Source organism: Pteropus alecto, unplaced genomic scaffold (assembly GCF_000325575.1).
Source record: "Pteropus alecto unplaced genomic scaffold, ASM32557v1 scaffold108, whole genome shotgun sequence".
In the NCBI taxonomy this organism is placed as follows: domain Eukaryota; kingdom Metazoa; phylum Chordata; class Mammalia; order Chiroptera; family Pteropodidae; genus Pteropus; species Pteropus alecto.
In genome coordinates, this window is record NW_006441946.1 from 140,198 (window position 1) to 161,397 (window position 21,200).

At 59.0% G+C, this 21,200-nt stretch overlaps 1 protein-coding gene across 9 annotated transcripts in view; it reads right to left on the bottom strand.

Annotated features, from left to right (window-relative positions):
• Positions 1 to 2,300: 2,300 nt before the first annotated feature.
• The window catches only part of DIP2C (disco interacting protein 2 homolog C), a 204,834-nt gene continuing 185,934 nt past the window's right edge, over positions 2,301 to 21,200 (bottom strand). For 7 of the 9 annotated variants that reach the window (XM_025051686.1, XM_025051687.1, XM_025051685.1 and 4 more), the window contains 8 exons: positions 20,627 to 20,795; positions 18,562 to 18,732; positions 16,731 to 16,792; positions 11,989 to 12,046; positions 10,038 to 10,112; positions 8,470 to 8,644; positions 7,823 to 7,946; positions 4,880 to 5,132 (listed from right to left, as the gene is read on the bottom strand). In XM_025051686.1, the coding sequence (XP_024907454.1) occupies positions 4,880 to 5,132; positions 7,823 to 7,946; positions 8,470 to 8,644; positions 10,038 to 10,112; positions 11,989 to 12,046; positions 16,731 to 16,792; positions 18,562 to 18,732; positions 20,627 to 20,795 (1,087 nt within the window). Of the gene's footprint in view, positions 5,133 to 7,822; positions 7,947 to 8,469; positions 8,645 to 10,037; positions 10,113 to 11,988; positions 12,047 to 12,784; positions 12,888 to 16,730; positions 16,793 to 18,561; positions 18,733 to 20,626; positions 20,796 to 21,200 lie in introns of those variants that run through there. The other 2 variants (XM_025051681.1, XR_003048439.1) reach the window with 2 other exon arrangements.

Sequence of the window (21,200 nt, forward strand, 5' to 3'; positions counted from 1 at the left end):
CAGTTTCCTACCATTAAAACCTGCGAAGAGCTGAAACACGGCAAAAGCAGAGAACCTGGGCGGGCGGGCCGGACGGGGCCGCCGACCGCGTTCGCCATTTCGATGCCTTCTGCACTGTTTCCCAACAAGTTTGGCAGCCCAGGAGCGAAGGGGCTCGAGCAGCTGACGGGGGCCCAGGTGGCCGTCCACACAGTTTCCAAATGCTCAGCCTCACTCGTGATGACAGAAATGCCGTTACCACCACACTCTGTGGGTGACAGACTGGCCGGCCCCATCCGGCCCCGGCGCAGCTTCATCCACCCTGGACCCCACCCACGTCCCGTGCCCTCGGCCACGGTGGACACATCCGTCCCGGCAGCGGAAGACTGGAGAACAGCGGGCCCCGGGTGGACGTTACAGCCGGGCGCAGAGCCCTGGCCCGTCGGGGCAGCAAGGGGCCTGGGCACAACACACGTGCCGCCCCCCGAGGTTCCGCTGGGCGGAGGTCCAGGCGCCCCCTCCACCCGCTCACAGCGACCCCCGCACACCACCCCCCCGGCTCCCGCACCCGGCCCTTCCCGCCGCCGCGTCCCCTCACCCTGTCGTTGCCTTTTCCTGCTGGCGCCCTGGGGACAGGTGGGTGGTCTGTTCGCCCAGAACGTCGCTCCTTTCTAATTCCTTTGTCCCGGCTCCTCGTCATCCTTGAGCTGTCTGCTGTTTCCAGTCATTCGTCACACAGCAGGGACATTGGTACGTAGCATGCGTCACTGGACTCGGTGCCCCAGGCGTGCCATGCCTCGAGTTAGGGAAGGGCACGCTCGTCACGCTCCCAGAAGCTCCTGGTGTCTGCTGTGCTGCCGCCCATCTCCGGGAGTGCCGAGAGCCATCGGCCCCAGCAGGCCCCGTGTCACTTCGCCTGTGGGGGGTGGTCACCGAGGGCCTGCTCTGAGCCAGGCCCACGGCGGAAGCAGAGGGGACGCCCCGCGCTCCCCCGCCGGGCAGGTGATGGGTGAAGGCGGTTCACACACGTCCACACACATCAGGAAGCCAGCATGAGGGACACGGCAGGGAGGGTCCTGGGGACACAGGGTGACAGTCGACCAGCCCAACTACTGTTGACTGTGTCCCGAGGCTGGGCCCAGAGACGGAGGACACAGAACACGGCACGGCAGAAGGAAGCGACACAGACCCAGGTACCTGCACACGCCGTCCGGGAACAGGCACGCAGGGCGGCTCTCCCCGCCATCTGGGTTGCCCTTGGCCCGCTGCCAGCTGTGGGTCCACTGGTGCTGGAGCCGGATTTTGAGTGTGTTGTATGAACAGTTGGCTGTTTCATGATTCAAGAACGTTCAGGATTAAAAGCAGACACAAAATTGTGCTACTTGAAGTTAAATCTTTCTACAAGACAAGCTGAATCTGGGATCTCAAATTGCCTCTGACCTTTTATAAAAGTTTATTTTCAAATAAATTTATTTTGCAATAATACAAAAAAAAAAAAAGATGAGTCGAGCAGTGTGGACAAAGCCAGACGACCGTGAGGTGGAGGGTGCATCCCACATGCAAATTAAAAAAAATATGCCGCTTAAATTTTTAAAAAACAATCAGCCTTGGGTCTCAGAAGTCGAAACTTTTTTTCAGCAAAGGCCTTGCTGCTGGCACAGCCGGCGAGGGCCTGATGAGTGACACAGCGTTCCTTCTGACGCTGTCACGGATCAGGCACCCGCTTCCACAGCCTGAGCACCACCCACGACGAGCGGGGTTGACACAGGCACCCAGGTTGCGCCTGGTGATTCTGCACATTCGAGTTCGACGTTCACGGGAATAAAACTCACCTTGACGGAGCCTTTAGGTGAAGGTTGGCGAACCTGCCACGTGTCCCAGATGGAGCCACGAGGACCCTCAGATCTTGGCGAAGACGGCGCTGCTGGGTGTCAGCTGGACACGGGCGATCGGGTCGAAGTGGCCTTCCAGACGTGCTCGCAACCTGCAAGGTCCCCTTCCGGACGGTGGACAGGAAGTGTCTGCGTACAGGACTCACGCGTGCTGTCCCCAAGTTACCAACAATCTGTACACTTGCAGCAAAATGTGGACAAACATACTTAGGTATTTTTAAAAGAATTTTAAAAAACATTTCACAGAACCGTTGCCGCCATGGGGTTTTTGTAGCAGTCCACACCCACATTAGTATTTTAAACACCGTCCGAAGTACGATCATCTGCACGGACACACAGCGCAGCACGTCCCTCCCCCCGGAGACCGTGTCCTCCCTAGGACTCGCCGTCCCAGGCAGTTTTCCAGGGGACCAAGTAAGGAACGACGACTTTCAGAGCAACAAAAATAAAAGCTTTTATTTGTTCATTTGAATATAAAACAGGCGTTATCACAGATGTACAAAGCTTACTGGTGGTTTAACATACGAGCAGGTTGCCGTCCTTTGCACATAAAAATTGTTTGAAACCGTGATTGGTCGAGTACATGGATTTCTCTAACCAGTCACCACACTATGAAGTAACGCTGCTAACATTCAACTGATAAAAGGGACGGTGTCCCTGGGGTAAAGTGTCAAGCAGGGTGAATATATATAATAAACAAGCACCATGAGGAAGCCGCCCTGTCGGGTTAGGTCTGTGTCTCAGTGTTCACCGTGTGCCCGGCTGTGTGCACGCTGATCACACGGTTTTGTCTGACTTCGAAGCACAAGGTCACAAGACAAACATCGCTTACGGCCCGTGAACGACTCGACTCGGCTGCGGTACGGTCCTCCTTTATTGCTGAAACAGTGGTGGGTGCCTCCTTGCCTCTTCCTTGCATGGCGGAGCTCCAAGCCCAGCTCCCCAAACCTGTGGCCTCAACTCCAGCAGCAGAGGTGACAGGACGTCACCAGCCGCTTGCATGACCGCACGGCCCGGCTTGGGAAGCGGACGTCGGGAAGGTGAGGGGTGCGTCTGCAGCAACACTGGCTTGCTGCTTCAGACCCCAGCTGGCCCATGCAAGTTACCCTGCAGTTGTTTCCCGCTCAGCATCTTACCTGGACCCTTGAGCCCCTCCCCTCAAGACAGGTGTGTGTAAGAGAACGCTTCCCACGTGGCGGGTTTTCCCGCAAGAAGCACGAGGCGGTGGGCTGTGGGTATGAGCGAGTGGAGAGTCACACTCAGCGATGAGTCAAGCAGTGTGGACAAAGCCAGACGACCGTGAGGTGGAGGGTGCATCCCACATGCAAATTAAAAAAATATGCCGCTTAAATTTTTAAAAAACAATCAGCCTTGGGTCTCAGAAGTCAAACAAAACTTTTTCAGCAAAGGCCTTGCTGCTGGCACGTCCGGCGAGGGCCTGTCAAGACGTGGCCTGGGCGTAATGACGAGGGGTCTGGGCTTTGCCCAGCGACAGTCTCAGCGGTGTATATCCAGTGCCGGGGGTCACTGCAGGGTCACACCGGGGCGGTGACAAAGCAATCACGCTGGAGTGCTGACACCCCGCCTGGCTGGGCACGGACAGCCAGGTCAACCCCGGGGTGTGCGGCGAGCTCTGGGCGCGAGGCCTGTGGGGCGGCGGCGGCGGCAGCAGGTGACGGGCGTCAGAAATGCGTCGTCCATGGTGGCAAAGGCAGGCGGCGGTGAGGCTCTGGCTGGTGGCTCCGCGGGGGTGGGGGTCCCTGTGGGCTTTGCTCATGTGGCTGGGGGCCCCTGGGAGCTGGCCAGGGCGACAGTCACCTGTGTCTTTCCCTTCAAGCTATTTTGGACGCTGTCCATTCCACACAGTGGCCACTGGGGGGCGGCCCACGCAGCCGGTGCAAACGGGCGCAGGACATCACTCCTTTCCATACCGAGGAGCAAAAAAGGGTGACACTAACCGAAAGGGTGACAGTGACCGAAAGGTGGAAACATTGTGCGACAGTTCCTGCAGCTAAGAGAGCCGTGCACGCCACTCACACAGTCCGGCTCCGTCCTGGGGCAGCGGGCAGCGGGCTCACCTCCTGGCCTCCGGCTCCAGAAGCAGCACGAGCTGGGCTCCTGGCCGTCTGATGCCTCATCAGCAGAGCGGGCGTCAGAGGCTCTCTTATCTACAGGACAGTGGAGGGGACACCATGCAAGTGACAGGCTCTGCGTTTTAAACGTTAAAATCTCCTTTGTTCGTTAGTGAATTTATATTTCATATATATATATATATATTTGTTGTGATACTATCCACGCAAGATAATACAACACTTTTTTATATTAGCAAACATTACAAGACTTTAATATTCTTGAATGTTTTTCTCTTTTATACTTCTAAAGAGATCAAAATAAATTAAACGTTTTGTACATAATTACATATGAAGAAGTTAACTTATTTTCTCTTTTTAGTTTAGTACAAAGATATCTGCAGGGTGACTGCCGAACGCCCCTTCTCCCTGACTCCTCCTCGCTCTGTGCTGACCTGGCCTCTGTCTCTCCACCACACTTCTGACAAGAAGCTGCTAAGATCTAATCAGAAGCTGCTGTCTGGGTTACTCGTACCTCAGCAGACTTCCCTAAAAGGTGAGACCTAGCCATGGCTTAGATTAGTAACAGGTCCATGTCATTAAGGTTTCATGACACATTAAAACAGAGAAAACAATTCCTCGTCACGCTACATAAACTGTTTAAAAGAACCCATCTGGAGGGCAGAATATTTTTTAATTGCTATTTTGGCTTAACAAAATACCACATTTACGAAGAAAGCACTGATTATCCAATAATTAAAAAAGAAAAGAAAAGAAAGGTTTGAAATGAGCTTTTGCAACAAACTGAAGGCAGAGATGCGAGGTCCCTCTGAGCAAACCTCGGTGGAGGCTGTGCCCCCTCGCCACACCGCCCGGGGCAGTGCGGGGCCAACGCGGGCGCCGGGAGCGCGTCTGGGCGGAGAGAGGCGCGGGGCGGGGCTACATGTTGTAGGCCACGTAGATGGGGTCCAGCTGGTCGGCCAGGAACCCGTCCCGCAGGTGCATGCGCTGCTTCTCGCCCCGGGAGTTGATGGGGATGACACCGATGTCCACCACGACCACCACCCCCACCACCAGGTAGTGCTCCTCCAGGACCACGTTGGTCACCAAGGGGACCAGGTCCAAGGCTTCTTGCTCTGAGCCATCAAGCTCAACCACAACCACCAACAAGTTTGTCCAGGTGAACACAGCACTGGAAGAAAGAGAACAGCGTCACTGAACGGCAGGCTTCAGGGGACAACACGTTTCTTTTCAAGAAGCTGCGCTTGGCTCCTTTCGGGTCCCTGGCACTGCGTGTCCTCGGCACGCGGTCCCAGCCCCTCTGCTTTAGCCTGTCGAGCCTGATCTGCCGTCTCCGCTCTGAGCGGCTGCTCCGCGTGCTCCCGCGTCGCCCTCTCAGCGCCCTGCCCTGGCCCCGGCTGCTGTCCCGTGGCGGGGGGGGGTGGGGGGGAGCAGGAGCCCCGCCCTGGGTCTGTGCACTGTGACCCTCAGAGTGGAGGCTGTCCTGCCCCTGAGCTTGGGCCATGTGCAGCGCAGCCAGTGGGACGCGAGTGGAGGCTGGAGGGCCCTCGGACATTTTAGTTGGTGCTGACCGGCCTCTGCCACAGCAGAGAGGGACGTTCCAGGAGGATGTCAGCCGCCAGCCCACACAGTGGACCCACGGGCCCAGCCAAGCCAAGGCCCGATACCCCAGTGGTCAACTGCAACACGGGGGCATAATGACTGATCACTGTTGAAATGACTGATGCAGCCAAAAGTGACCCACACAGGAACGTCCCTCACAACGGCCAACATTCACCCGGAAAGGTCTCGTTTGGGGTCTTCCAGCGAGAGGGTCCCCCAGAGTGCTCAGCGACCGATATGTGGAGCCTACGGCCAGCTTACGCTTTGAGCCACATCCACCTTAGAGGGTCGGGCATTTGCAAAGCGGCTGCTAGAGGGTCTTCTGCTTGGCTGCGGAGGCCAGGAAGGTCCCGGGTGGGGGGCGCGGGGACAGGACGAGCCCTGCAGTGGCTGCTGGCGTCTGCTTTCTCTACCTCAGCTGCGAGGAAGGGAGCGTTTGGGAAACGCACTGATCTGAGAGTGGGAAAGCACGTCTACTGAAGAGACGCATCTTGTTCGGTGTGACTATGTGTATGTTAAAACGACGGGAAATTGTGGAGAATGTGCTCTAAGACCTGTCCTGGGTGCGGGCTGTGACTGTGTGTGTCCCCAGAGGGTGCTGGTGCTGCGTGTGCCCGTCATACGGTCTTTGTGACAGTGGATGTCACTGTACATCCGAGTTGTCCACACTGTCAGCTGGTGACATCACAGATCAGGTATGTATTTCTGACAGTCACTTGCAGTACAATTCAATACGGCATTTGAAACCAGTGACATGGTGAGAGAAATCGGGCCACTCGAGGAGGGGCTTGCGGGAAGCTGGGGCCGGTGAGGCACAGGCACAGGCTCCCTCCGGGCCGAGCACGTTTGACAGAGCACAGCTGACAAGGAGGGGAAGGTTCAGCTGGCTGGGCTGGCGGTCATGGGGTAGTCACGTCACATGGCAGGGGTCACGTGCTCCCTCCCAGGCTGGGCGTGAGCTGGTGGGGAGGTGAGGGCTGGGGCCCCGCAGGGCGGTGCCGCCCGCCCTCTCCCCTCTGGGCCCTGCGTGCGCAGCTGGGTGGAGGCCCACTGGCGAGGCCATACCAGGGGACAGCAGTGACACTGACCGGAACGGGAGGCATGGGCCAGGGCCCTGCCACACACTTTTAAGGTGGAAAGTCTGTTGGCAACTGGAGAGAGAGAATGAATACTCGAGGGAAGTAAACATCTGAAAACGGGAGGCTGTGAGGTATTTACAGACAGTTCATCTTTTAGGTGCGGTAACCCTTGGTTGATCTCACAGACTACAAGGACCTTGTCAGCTTACAGTCCCTTACTCTTTACTTTTTACAGCAATAGCACCTGGTCTCCCATCCACATGCTAACCAGGCCCGACCCTGCTTAGTGTCTGAGATCAGATGGGCTCTGGCGTGTTCAGGGTGGCGTGGCCGAAGACCCATTTACAGACAGTTTAGATGCCGCTTCTGGGGGTGGCTCTGGGTCAGGGCCAGGGCCAGCGGGTCACCAACTGAACTGCGGGACTGTGCACACACAGCCCCTCGTCTCCTGTATCCTGCCGAGCCCTATGTAGCAAAGGGCAACACCACCAGCCTGCTGTCCACGGCCGAGGCCTGAGAAACCTCAGCCACCAGAAAAACTGCCGGCAGACTCGGGGCGAGCCACCCGGGGGGCTGCAGCCTGAGCCTGGCCCAGCTGTGTCACGTGTCTGCCAGTGTAGGGAGCAAACGAGCAAGCAAACCTACAGCTGACAGGCCGACACGCTCTCTTCCTCAGACACCACCGGAAGGCACCGTGTGACCTGACAATGTGGCTGCACCGCAGCCCCAGACCGGCGCCAGGAACCATGGCCTGCCACACACACCTCCTGTCACAGCCGGCCAAGCGGCCAAACCCCAGGTTCCATGACCTTGCCCACCATGGGTGCCTGGGATGGGTGCCTTGTCACTGCTGGCTTTGATGTTGTTCTGCCTTGTTCTCACCTAACACCATCCCACGCGTCACACCAACTTTCACAGTCCCGTCGAGGACAGTCACAAGTGTGCTCCCCGTGCCTGTGTGCATGAGCAGTCCGCTCGCCCTACGTCGTCGTGCTTTGGAAAACTAAAACCCAAATCAGTGATGACCTGGGTGCCTAGGAGATGCCACCCAGCCGTCCTCGGCTGTTCTCGGGACCTGGGCGCACCAGCTCGACCTGCACGTCACCTGCCTTAAGAGCAAGGTCCAGTCCATCGGTCTCAACTGTCCCCGCTGTCACGCACGCACGCACGCCCCACTCACCACTCGGTGACACTTTTGTGTGCCCGGATGACGGAGGTCTCGATGTCTATCGGGTGGTACCTCATCCCACGCAGCTCCATGGCCTCGTCCAGGGCCCCCACCACGTGCAGGGCGTCGTGGCGCTCTGCAGGGGACGAGAACCACCACAGTCACCGCGAGCTGCTCCAGCCGCTCACAGAAAAGACTAAAACGACTCCTGAATGGGACACGAAGAAGGGGTCCCCGAGCTGGGGGGAGCAGCTCCAAGGCAGCCTTTGGCCGCGGCCCCGAGACGGTGCCAGCAGGAGCGCTAGCCCCGCAAGGCGGCACCTCCATGGCCGGGCCTGGCCCGCGGGGCAGAGCAGGTGCTGAGGTCTGTCCCCGTCACGCCCGGTCACACGTCCTCAGCAGCACCTCCTGGCTCCTGCGGGTGGCGTGTGCCTTTCTCCTCAGAGTCTCCCGGGGGGCGAGACCAGGACACACCCTTAGACTTAAACCCGTCCCCGGCTCGCGTGGAGCAGAGAAGGCGATGCCGCCCGCCGTGTGACGGGCACACTCTGCTCAGGGCCGGCTGGTGGCCGGCGTGCGCGTCGTCCTGGGCCTGGGACCCTGAACCACCCAGGCTGCACTGTCGGGGGCCCGGCCCTCGCCCGCCTGGCTGCACTCACCTCCGTTTGCGTCCGTTAGCTCAGTTCTCCGCAGAAACCCCAAATAGCCTGTCCGCGCCCAGATGGTCTGGGTGTCCCCAAAACTCAGCCTGGAGCTGAAATGGTCTGACTGCAGGGACTCGTCTCCGTAAACAGTGAAGTAGCCGCTGGCGTTGTGGGCGCTGTGAACCCAGATCTGTGGGGGAGGGTGTGGCCCCTGAGTTGACCCAAGGGAGGCCCCAGGGACAGAACTGCCGCTATGGTTCAGGAAGTCACACCCAGTGACGCAGGGTCCCCAGGCCGCAGAGAGGACCCTGCGATCTCATCCCCATGCTGGGGAGACACAGATGCCACAGCTGACTGACACGAAGGTGCCTTGGCAAGCTCGTGGCCGCAGGGACGACTGCCCGCCACCCACAGGGAGCTCTGGTAAAGCAGGTCGATCGAGGATTTTAAAGAGATACGCATCCAGTGAGCAAAGCTGCACGTCTCCCTGGGCTCGTTGGAACGCAATGATCGTTTCCAGAAGCAATCTGGAAAGCGCCCAGTGGGGTGACAGACGCTGTGCTCTGCTCTGACGCGCCATCTCCCCCCACACTCCTACCAAGGAAGCCACCTGGCACTGCTCGCAGGCCCTGGCCACGGCCACGGCCACGCCGGAGGCAGCCCCCGTGGGCGCCCTCTCCGGGGTCAGGCCGCAGCCCCGACGCCCCATCTCATGTCTAGGATGGATCTAGTAAAATCTGCACGGGCTTGTGTCACTGCAGCTCCAACCTCCACGTGTGATCGGGTGATTCGGGGGAGGGGCTGAAGCTGGCCTAGGAGGAGGGACGGGGAGTGAGCGGGGGGGTGGGGGGTGCCTCAGCCCACCAGTCCACGCCCTTACACCATGCACGTCTGTCCCCCTGTGTGTCACTCGGGGAAGAGCACTGGTTGTGTTTCTTACGTAACGTCAGCCACGGCGGCAGGCCTGGGTGCAGCTGTGTGCAGCTCAAACACCCGTACCGGGCAGGCTCGGCCCTGGAGAGCGGAAGGGGACACATCCGCTGATGCCCTAGAGAGCTCCCTGGAGGGGGCAGGCTTGTCAGGGAGAGGCACGTGGCCAGCTTTCTCCTGCGCGTGTGGTGAGCAGCGTGGGGGCGAGAGCATGCTTCCCCACACGCCAGGGAGCAAAGGGCAGAGCGTCTTGGCCGATGGCCAATGGCCGACGAGCCTGTCACACTGCCCAGCCTGCCGGCACGATTCGAGTGGCAGATGGTGCCCCGTGAGGTCCCCCATCGCTGTTCTGCTGACAGCCTGCCCCCTGAAGATGGCAGCCTCGTGGAAAACACACAGGAGCTGAGGAGTGAGGATCCCCACTTTGCTCTCAGAGATTCTGACGGGAACGAGCACACTTCCGTAAGGAGCTCCGCCCTGTGGTCCTGAGCTTCCATGTTACCTCACGCCGCTTCCCAGCTTGGCAGTGTGACCAGAACGCACACAGCGCTCAGCGGAGACATGTCTGCCGGTGGCCGAGAGCAGGAGGCACACGGCAGGAGAGTGGGTTTGCCCTCAGAGACTACAGTCCCAGGGGCCACCCCCTAACTCACCTCGCCCAGGTGTGAGTCTCCCAACGGTCCCTTCGTTTCTGGATTGGCGATTATGATCCGAACCCCCGGAAGTATCTACGTGGGAAAGAACGGCCTCGTCAGTGAGCAGGCGGACAGGCAGGTGCCACACACCAGTCAGCCCCGGTCCGGCCTTCGCGCCGCGTGCCTGCGTCCTTCCTTCCTGGAACTGTTCGGAAAGTCGTTCGGCTTTAGATCAAAATCACACACTGTGACACTGTGACGATGGCGCAGGAACCGCCCTGCAATTACTACAACGGCAGAGCTGTTAAAATGACCCAAAAACGAAGGATCTGAACGAAAACATGATAAACGACGTAATTTAACACGGCCTGCTGCCCGCAAATAAATGTGGATGAAAAGGGGTTCTAACCTCACGGGTGGTTTGACCCTAAGTCCCTAACTGATCGGGTCACGGGGGACAGTCACACCCCGGCACGTAACTTCCTTAGTAAAAGGCTCGCCTTTGCCTTGAGCCAGCCCTGTCCACTGTCTCTGGGCGTCTAGGTTAAGGCACCTTTGAACTAAGCGTAACGGCCCTCAGGAGAGCAGGTGATCTTGTCACCTGTCCTGTAATCCACCCCCGCCTGGCTCCCCCCGACCTCGTAACCTTCCCACGTCCCCTCCCTAATTCCAAATGCAAACTGTCCCTCTCTGGAGCGTGTGAGATCTCACTCCCCAGCAACCGTGATCAGTTTGATTCCAATAAACTCATAAAAATTCTCTACAGGTTTGGATGTTTCTCACACAGACACAAAACAGGAGTTTTTAGATATTTTCATGATTCTTTTCAGTCTGCTTAACGCTACGCCTCGCAGGATGGCACGTGAGCATGAAGGGCGAGCCTGCGGTGGACACGGAGCGAAGACGCTGGGGCGGCTTCCAGACACGTGTGGGCGGGAGCCGCTCTGGCGTGTCACTGGTGGCCGTCTGGGCCTTACCGCCAGACGCCTGCGCCCCTCCCGCCCGTCATTTTCCTGCAGGCGACAAACGTCTGCTACGGCACGTCGACATCGAGCGTCGTCGTCTTCATGGATGTTTTACATAGGCAAGTCTTAAATCCCACTGAAACCACACACGTAAGGGAGGCAAATGCTGGTTCTCAAGTTTGGACACAGCCTGCCATCCAGCAATCCACGCAGGACGGCCAGGCCAGGTGGCACCTGGGGCCGTGCCGAGGGCTGGGGTGTGGTCATCACCGCCTCCGACGTCAGCGGCTGCTCAGAAGGGAGGAGTCCAGCTGGTGGCCACGCAGACAGTCGTGAAAGATGCAGAAGCAACGAGGTGCTTTGAGAACTTAGTGGGAAGGGAGCTGACAAACGAGGTCTCCATTTAGGTCTGAGCCCGTCTCTGGTTCTGCTTCCAGAGGGAACACAGCTGGTGGGGCAGGGGCTCCCGGCTGTTGCCTGGCGATCGCTCTGTCTGTGTCCACAGTAACCGCCCTGATTGTCAGCCAGGCCTAGGAGTGTGCGGAGCCACGATCAGGTCCCCGGCTTTCCTCCCGCTTGGTGTGACCATGTGACGACATGTGGGAAATGAGGTGGCGCAGGAGCCGCCTCTGGGTCTCACCATCTGTCTCCTTTTTCTGCTTCTCCTTCTGCTTAGCTGGGACTTGACAACGATGGCCGGAGCTGGACCAGCTGCTTGAGGCCCTGAGGCACCCCTGGGAGTGGGGCTGATGCAGAGCAGAACAGGACAGAAGTGCCAGGGACCCTGGTGGCTTTACCGGTTTTTTTACATGAGAGGAAAAAATCTAACTCCTTTAAAACACTGTTATTCTGAGCTTCTGTACTCATGACCAAACCTAGTCCTGACATGCCACGTTCAGGAAAATTTTTTGGAAAAAATATTCTAAAACGTTTCTTAACCCACTGAAGCTCACACCCGCAGGCTCACGCTCGCACAGAGGTGTGTGTCTCTTCGCAATACTTACTTTTCCGGACTCCATGAGCGGCAGGCTGTGAGGGGACCCTCGCTCCACCAGGCGCACTCTGCAAAGGGAAGCAGAGGCATCACTCAGTGACTCGCACGGGGCCCGCTCCACGTTCGGCGCCCGGCGCTGCCCGCGATGGCCAGCCACAGCGCCCAGCGGAAGGCAGCGTGGGCCTCGTCGAGTCTCTGTCCCTGTCGCAGAACATTCCGGCGTTCACTGGTGAAAGAGAACGCCCCTGACGTGCCAGCACGCCCTCCCCCAGTGGTGGGGGGACGAGGTGGAGGCGGCGGCGACTCACGAGCCCCACGCGCAGACGTGAGCGAGGCCGGACGAGGCCGGCGGCTCTGCTGCTAACAGCGGGACTGTGGGACCCATGGGGGGGCCCGACCCGCATTTCTCGTCACCTGACCCCACCGGCTGCTCGTCCACACACACCACTGCGAAGACAAAGGGGGAGACCGAGGCCTGTGCCCCCAGGGAACGCGTCGCTGGGACAAAGGAGCGGGCTCCGCCTGGGAGACCACAGGGCCTTCTGGGTGCTGACCGCAGGCGTCAGGCCCCGAGGCTCCTTCAGGCCTGAGCTGCAACGCAGACCCCGCTGTGACTTCCTTCACCCAACGCCTGAGGGGACGGCCCCTCGCAAGCCCCACACGGTTCCAGCAGAGGAAGGCACAGCCAGCCGAGACTCCGGGCTCCTGAACTGCACAGGGCCTCGCAAACGCTGCCCAGCACTGGGCATCAGCTGGGAGTGGGACCCCGAGCAGGGGCGGCCCTGGAAGGTTCTGGCACCCCTCACCAGGAGACGGGGCCTGGAGGCTCAGAGACTCGGTCTAGGGTCGCACTGCTCGCTGGTGCCCGGTGCTGGCTCGTCGGTGGGTTTAACTTTCTCTCGGGATCTCCTGACGGGACGAAGTGAGAGGGGTCAGGACATGCTAGGGTGACGAGACTGCAGAGCTCTGGGAGATGCATGTCCCCAGGGGTCCTGGGCCATGCGGGGAAGAACTCGCCGCTCCCTCCTCGGGGTGCGGGCCGGCTGCAGGGGGCGTGAGGGGGGCTGTTCTGCCAAATTCTGATGGGGCAGAAGACTGGGGACCGTGTCTTTGTCAGGAGAGGCTGGTGGAAACCATGAAGGCATGGCGGAGGCGGGCCTCGTGGGGGGACGGGAGCTAGACATCCACCTCCCGCCAGCTCGTGGCTGCTGTAAAGCGTAAACACTTACTTTTGCTCAGTTCTGTCCATTGCTAAAGTCGCCTGACTTCCGTGTATACCTCGTGAGGAACACGGAAACCACCGAATGTTCCTGATCTCTGAAACTCTGATCAGTGCCAGCTATTAAGGCGGCTAATCCATAAATCAAAGGCTGTCCTCGCGCCTGGACATGGCCCCACGTGCTAGAAAGCCGACCTGCGAGTGTGCACACAGCTGGGATATGCAGACGTGCAATCTGAGCTCGCACGCACCAAGCCTCACGACCAGAAGGCGCTGTCACTGTGCCCTGTGCAGGTGTATCAACCACGTCCCCATCACAGCAACCGCGCGAGGCAAGCAGCCTTGTCACCACGTCACAGACAGGGTGTGAAATGTAGCTGGAAAGTGGGTCCTGAGCCTCGTGAACGTCACGACACTGACTGTTCGCTGCTGCCACACAGGCTTCCTAGGGCTCGGTTTAGTCCCCAGTGGGGCTGGGACAGTGAGGTAGTGAACTGTGAGGCAGGGGTGCAGACGGGAGGCTGCCCGTGCTGGACAGTCATCCGAGCACCACGTCCTAGCACTGGGGACCAAACGTTGACACATGGTTCAGTGATAAGAACGGGCAGTGGGTGCAAACCCCACCGAAGGTGCTGCCCCCAAGCTGCCGTGACCAGGGCCACGCGAACGACAAGGCGAGGACTCAGGCAGCCACCCAGCAAACCCTTTTGCATGGACAGTCCACTCACGCACACGGGGGACGCTCACACACAGTGACATCCACACAGGGGTGACATCCACACACATGGGCACCATACACAGGTGACATCCACACACACAGGTGACGCTCACACAGTGACATCCACACACACGGGTGACGCTCACACAGTGACATCCACACACACAGGTGACGCTCACACAGTGACATCCACACACACGGGTGACGCTCACACAGTGACATCCACACACACGGGTGACGCTCACACAGTGACATCCACACACACAGGTGACGCTCACACAGTGACATCCACACACACGGGTGACGCTCACACAGTGACATCCACACACACGGGTGACGCTCACACAGTGACATCCACACGGGCACCACACACAGGACCACAGAGCGGGACCCTCTCCAGTCACTCGCCTCACCCCTCCCTGCTGGCGAGTCGTGGTGTCCGACGCGCCTCTTCCACAGCCACTGACTAGGACGTGGAAGACGCCCACGCTCCTCTGTGCTCTCGTCACGTCAGCAGGGGCAAGCGAGGAAGCCACGGGAGCCTCCGCTCAAGCCTTCCGCTAACGTCGCGTTCTAAGATCTAACTCCCCAAACTATTTCTTTGAAAGAAAAAGGTGTTGTTTCCTATGCCATCTGCAAAATTCAAGTGCTGAAGGGTCAGACTGAAAAGGCCGGCCAGGCCGCGAGTCTGTCTTCAACGAACTCGTGGTAAAGAGTATTTTAAAAACGAACGGTGCCCCCCAAACGGTCTCGCAGCGGCCTCATCACTTCCCGCTGTGCACACAGGGGCTGCAGCCATCCCGAGGTGGCGGACAGAGTCCTCATGGTGCAAGGTGACCACGTCCACCAAATCACAAACCCTCGTTCCAAGAAACAGAGGCAGAAAATCGGGTAGACGCTGATTCAGTTTGGGGAACCTGTCTGTCCATGGTGGCCGTCACCCCCCACCCTCCGTGTGCCCCACGCACGCTCTCTCACAGACGTGCACAGCTGCACTGACAAGTTAAGCTGCAGCCTGACGGGTGACGACTGGGCCCCCGGGTGAAGGTGCTGCAGGGACAGCGACCTGCCCTGTAACCAGGGGTCACAGACACGCCTCAGGGACACTGGAGCTGGGCTCCAGATGGCCCATGAAGTACCACGAGCACGACGGCCGAGCGGGTCGTGGCCTCTGCGGGAGGGTCTTGCCCTCCGTTTGTAAAAACGTGACAAGGTGAGGCTGCTGAACAGCTCGCGTTAGGACGACGACAGCCTGTTGTTTTATCGGGAATGGCAAGATGGCAGTGAGGTCACCAGCCTGAAAGGCTCTCCTGCCTCACCAATCCTGCCTGGGGTTTCGGAGTGGCCAAGCCGACTTCTGTCCTTGGGTCCCCTCTGCAGGGACAGCATTGGGTGCTGGAGGATGGAGAGATGAGTTCTCCACAGGACGACACCTCCTCACCCTGGGGAGGACAGTCCTCCTGCCCACTAGAGGCCTGGTGACAGTGCTGATCCCCACTGGCACTTCGAGGGTCCCCTGAAGGCTGGTTTTACTGGGCCTCTCTGAGCCCAGGGCATCTGAGGGACAGAGCCTGTCCAAGGACCAAGGATGGAGTTGAACACTGGTCGGCCAGACCCCAGAGCCCACACTGCACATCAGCTGCAGCATGAAGCAGATCTGACACGGGTTTGTGAGGTCGGGAGTGACACTGGGGACTGACTCCATGTGGGACGGTGTCCTCACAGGGGCTGCTCATGCTGTGCACACGTGGGTTTGCGAGGTCGGGAGTGACACTGGGGACTCCGTGTGGGATGGTGTCCTCACAGGGGCTGCTCATGCTGTGCACACGGATGGGAGTGGCCAGGGAGGCTGGGACCTGACCCCTGAGGAGGAGGAGCACCTTGGAGATCCTGGGCCACCTTCTAAAGAGGGCCAGGTGGGGCCGCACGAGCAAGGCGCACACAGAGATGGGGTCACCGAGGTCCAGGACCGAGCTGCCAGGGCAGGTGGCCGAGAACAAGCAAAGCACAGGGCCGCGGGCGTGGCACGGGCTCTGTGGAGACTGTGGGAGTGCCTGGGGCCCAGCCCTGGGGACGGACGCCGCGGAAGGGGCTGTCGCACGTGCTGTGCAGCAGGGCTGCTTTGGTGTCTGTCTGTCAGTCCCTGAGGGAGAGGAGAGAGGAACCAGCACACACCGCGTGGGGTCCAGGTGCTGCCCTCAGCTCCCAGCAGCTGTCCTCACGCATGACAAAGAACCTGGGACTTGAATGAGGCCGGGAAAGGGTGACCGGGGTGTGGGGGTGTGTGTCCTCGCCCTCAGTCACCTCACACCAGCGACAGTGAGCGGACACCGCCTCAGCCCAAACGGAAACCATCTGCTGACTGGGAACGCCCCTCCCGCTCAGGCCTCTCCACCGGCCGTGCTGCTCCGGGAGAAAGTCCCGTCGGTTTCTCACCGGCCCCCGCCCCCCAGGGGCCCTGGAAGTGCCCACCCTCGCCACCCCCACTCCTGCTCAGGGCTGCTGGGAAGCTGCACGGAAAGTAACTTGACTGCATTTCAGCTCTTTAGGGAAATGCCTCGGTTCAGGTAAGAAACGTGTTGGTTTAGGGGGTGTGAACTGACACCTCGCCCGCAGAAACGGCGAGGAGGAGAGCCACGAACTCCAGGGACACTGAGAAAAAGCCACCCTGGAAGCCCCTGCCGTTCACATCTCGAATGAAAAGGGCGCCCTGGTCCTCGAGTGGGAGGGGTGACCCCAGCTGCTCCTTCGGGGACGGCCTGCAGCAGAGACGCGCCGCCCCCTCTCCCGGGGGGGATGCCAGGAGACGCCATACCTGTCGTGTCTCAGGGCTCTCATGTCGACATAGACCGTGGTGGGATCAGGTCCTGAGGTCCCCTGCAAGGACACAGCGCAGTGAGCTCACGCACGTGAGGGAGGCATCGGGGCAGCTGCCGACCACGCTGGGCCACGTTTCTTTAGTGAAACCTGAAACTGAGCAAAAACTAAACCCACCGAACCACAGCTGTCCACCGTGGCTGACCACTTCCAGGCCCATGACCCGAATTCCAAAGGGGACTTATCAGGGTGACACGGGGCTTTCTCACGGCCTGTCAGTCATTTATAAAAGTGGCAGAGAACAGAAGCAGGCCACACGTCCTACCAAGTAAAAGGCTGACGTGGCCGAGACCATGTCTGCCCGGCAAGAGCCGGTTGCCAGGCACGCGAAGCTTCGTCTGCTCAGAGATCGTGCTACACGTGTCCACAGCACCTGGAGCTCGAGCCGCTGCAGCAGAACGTGCGGCGGACGGGTCTCGGAAGCGGCACACGACACCCAGCCTGTTCCTTTGAGTTCCACTCGTGTCTTCGCTTTCCCTCCAGCCAAGGGAGGTCACTTTGGTCTGGGACGGGGTCACGGAGACTGCGTGTTTATCTCTAACCAGCTGGGCAGCACTCTGGTCCGAGCCGTGTGGCTCCTGGTTCAAACCAGCGGGCCAGAAATCCCGCCTCGCATCGAGTCCCCTCACAACAGTCACCGAGCTGACTTCGGTGAGCTCTGCCCACGTGAGAGCAATGTCATTAAAGCTACATAACAGACCCAAACTTGACGTGTGTTTCTTGGGAGGGCAATGCAATACTCTGAATCTAAAACGAATCAGCCAAAGATAAGGGAGCCCCTCGTGATGTGTCTCAAAAACTCAAGTTCTTCAGGAGAATCTCGATCTTGGACCGAAGGCGTGTGTAGGCGAAGAACAGGAGACGAAGACGCCCGTGTTAAGACGAGCCACCCCACTGCGCGGTCCTGGCTGCGGCCTGCCCGCCGCACGGGGGGAGGCGAAGGGCCCCGCACGCGGCACGCGGATGGTCCATGCCGCTGGCTATGAGGAGACAGCCCACGAGGGTGAGAACTCTGTCATTTGCAGCCACGTTTGGGGTCATAAATGGAGGGGATGGGGGTTTGGGTGGGGGGGTGGACTCCTGACAGCAGTCTGTGCCCAGCACCTGCCGTGTCCGAGGGTGGGCTGCAGCGAGGGCTTCGGGCAGAGGGTCCCTCCACGCACCCCCCACCCCCCGCCCGCCCGTCAGGCTGTGCTGACTCGGCACCACGCGTCACATCAGGAACTCAGAGAGGGGACGGGCAGGGCAGGTCTCAGAGGGGCTAACGAGAGGGGAAGACAAGTGTTTGCAGCCGTGGCTAATGCGAGGCTGTCGTCGGGGGTGGCCTCGCCTCCCCGTGCCACAGAGATGCAGCCATAACTGATTCCTGAACGGCCGTCACAGCAGCAAACTCCCGAACCCGCCTCATACTGGATTCTCCCACAGAAATGGCTGTCCACGCACATGAGGCAAGTGCTTCAAGACACAGGGTTTCTTGGCAGAATGAAACATTCGTCTAGCGTCTGACCTCCAGACAACCTGACGTTAGAGGCCTGGGAGGCCGCGGCCGGTCTTCCCAAAGTTAAAACGCTCCGGGACGGGATGAGCGCCAGGAACGCTGAGGAGGAACGCAGACTGAAGGGACGCGTGGGCGACCGTCGCCTGCGGTTCACTAACAGACACCTTCTGAGTGTCGTGACACGTCCGCCCAGGGCCCAGGCTGAGCTGGAGCGGGCACCGCACAGCGGCCGTTAGGGGAGACTCACGCCAGCACCGGCGTCGACACTCACCTGCAAGCAGATCGCCAGGTTCACCCGGCAGCCGAGTGAGGTGCTCACGGCCCGCGGGTGGAGGCCCAGGTCCTTGAACAGCTTCGAGAAGGACTGGGTGAGCGCGATCCGAGGCCGTTCCTCTGCCACCACCACACACGTCCGCACGCGGGACAAGTCCAGTCCTCGTGCCTGGAGGCAAGGACGGCGGTAAGAGGTCAGCCGTCCAAGGCTCAGGTGTGCGGTCCCCTCACCCCGACCCGCCCAGGCAGCCCGCGCCCTCACAGATCTCCACCCCAAGGTCCCGGCGCCACGCAGGAAAGTCAGTCACGCACACACCAGAGGCCACAGAGGCTGTCACGAGCAGTGTACTGACAGCCAGAGGCCATGGGACAGGACGGGGACAGGGCTTGGAGGGTGGGAAGTGTTCGTGGGTGCCACGGACCCAGGGCACAGCCGTGTGGGGAGAAGTGAGGGGTCTGCTTTCACTGCAGGGACGGAAAGCCATGTGCGGGACCATGGCAAAGGCAGCCACCTCTGACATCCCATGAGACTTCAAAGGTCGTAACAACGGTCAGGACCCAAGTGCCTCTGCCTCCGAGGCTCACGCACGATCAAGTGCACTCCGAGCTGCACCTCAGTCAAAGGAGCAAAATGGCAAACCTGAGACATTCCAGTGAGTTAAGGACGCTGCCTGTGGTGACAGCTGCGATTTCCTGAGCACTAGCAGCTGCATTTAAACACGAGGTGAGTGCTGAGTGGCTGTGTCTCCAGACAACCACCAAAGGCAAACCCACTTGTTCCTTCAAGCCCTGCAAGGTGGCCAGGGCACAGGGACAGCGACGGGGGCCTGAACCGCACAGGGAACACATCCCAGGATGCACGGGGACCCAGGCGGGCACAGACGCGACCCGACATGCGCAGCTACACAGGACACACGAGAATCCAGGCAACACGAATGGTTCGCACACACTCAGGTGTGGGAGGCGATGTGGCCGGCGCCTTGAGAAGCTGCGCCTGCCGCCGGAGACTCAAAACCCAGCCCCAACATTTATTAACTGCGAGAACCGGGGAAGGCTGCTAATTTCTCTGTAATTTAAATTTCATTTTAAAAGGGAAGACAATCACGGTTTCTATTGCAGAGCTCTACTGTAAAGGTTAAATGAATCAACGGGTAAAGTGCTCAGAAACCACTCAATTAGATATTATTTCATTTTGTTAATATGTATAGGTATTGTTGAAGAAACGTACTCAGAAGTTTTGTCACAGAATACAGGTGAACCTGAGTAATAATGTCATTTTATAAATTTCTTTTCTTGCATAAACATGTAACTTCAAATGACTTAATACCAAAGTTATCTTCCATTTTACTTCTCCGTTCAAGTTTAACACGTCAGGTCTGGAAAGGAAAACAAAACTCAGGAGGGAAGCTGCAGTGCCTCTCCATCGGCACGTGCACGCGCACACACAGGCGGTCTGTGCACACAGACGCCCACGTATCTGGGCATCCCCTAGTGGAAGACACAGATCGAAGCAGGCTCTATGGATCTTCCCGCACAGCTACCTGGAGGACAACTTGATTTACCATGAGAACATGTCTAGCAAAACGTCCTTGGTTTATGCAGAGGGAAATGATGTTACTCTCACATAATAGCAATCACGTATAAAGGACACCAAACCACTGCTCACTGGGTTGCAAAAATGAGTCCCGTTTGGGGCCCAGACCTGCAGATCAGGACCTTCAAGGAAAACAGTTCATTTTATCCGAGTGAGGATAAAATGAACCGTGCCAAAGAGCAAATTCGCCACCAAAGAAAAAGGCGACTCGGGACGAGACAAGCAGACATCGTGGGATTCAGGGCATCAAGTGTTCACTTGAACCTGTGCCTCTCGGTGGCGGTGGGGACAGATTTGTGGTAAAACAAGGTTTTCATGTGGAAACAATTTGCAGGCTGCAGGTGACAGATTACACTTCGACTCGGTAAAGGTCATTTTAAACTCGGCGGCCCCCTCCGTGCCCTGGGACACAGCTGTCCTCAGACCCTGAGAATGTCCCGGTCCCAGGGGGTGGGTGAGGGCATCTCACCTTGAGGGACTCGGTCTGTGAGCCCAGCCCCTTGGTGCAAAGCTCCATCACCGAGTAGGAGCAGAAGGTGTCCCGGACTTTGTACTGGCTGACGGCGAGCAGCCACAGGGCGGGGTTGGCTTCCAGCTCAGAGGGCGGGATGAGGATGGACTGGTGTCCGGAGTACACGCTGCAGGGAGAGACGCGGGTCAGTGTGGGCGAGAGGCAGGGACGGTCCCAGCAACTCTGCCTGCAGGAACTTTCAAGTCTAACACGAAAGCAAGGGCATGAAAACATTCTGAAAAGCACAAAGTAACTGTATGAATTGTGACCCACACTCACTGCCAGGCTGCACACTCATGGGAGTCATCTGAGCTGTGACACTGCGGTTTGTCCCCAAGCTGGCACGTGAACAGACTAAGTTCTCTTCCACAGCAGGAAACACAGAATGGAATTTCAGCAAAATGTGTGGGGTCTAGACAGGAGCTGGCAAACCAGAGACATTGCCCGTTTCTGCAAACAAGGTCTCACGGGCACGTGTCCACAGGGCTTCGCACCTGCAGGCGGGCACACAGCCCAAGACTTCGCCAAACAG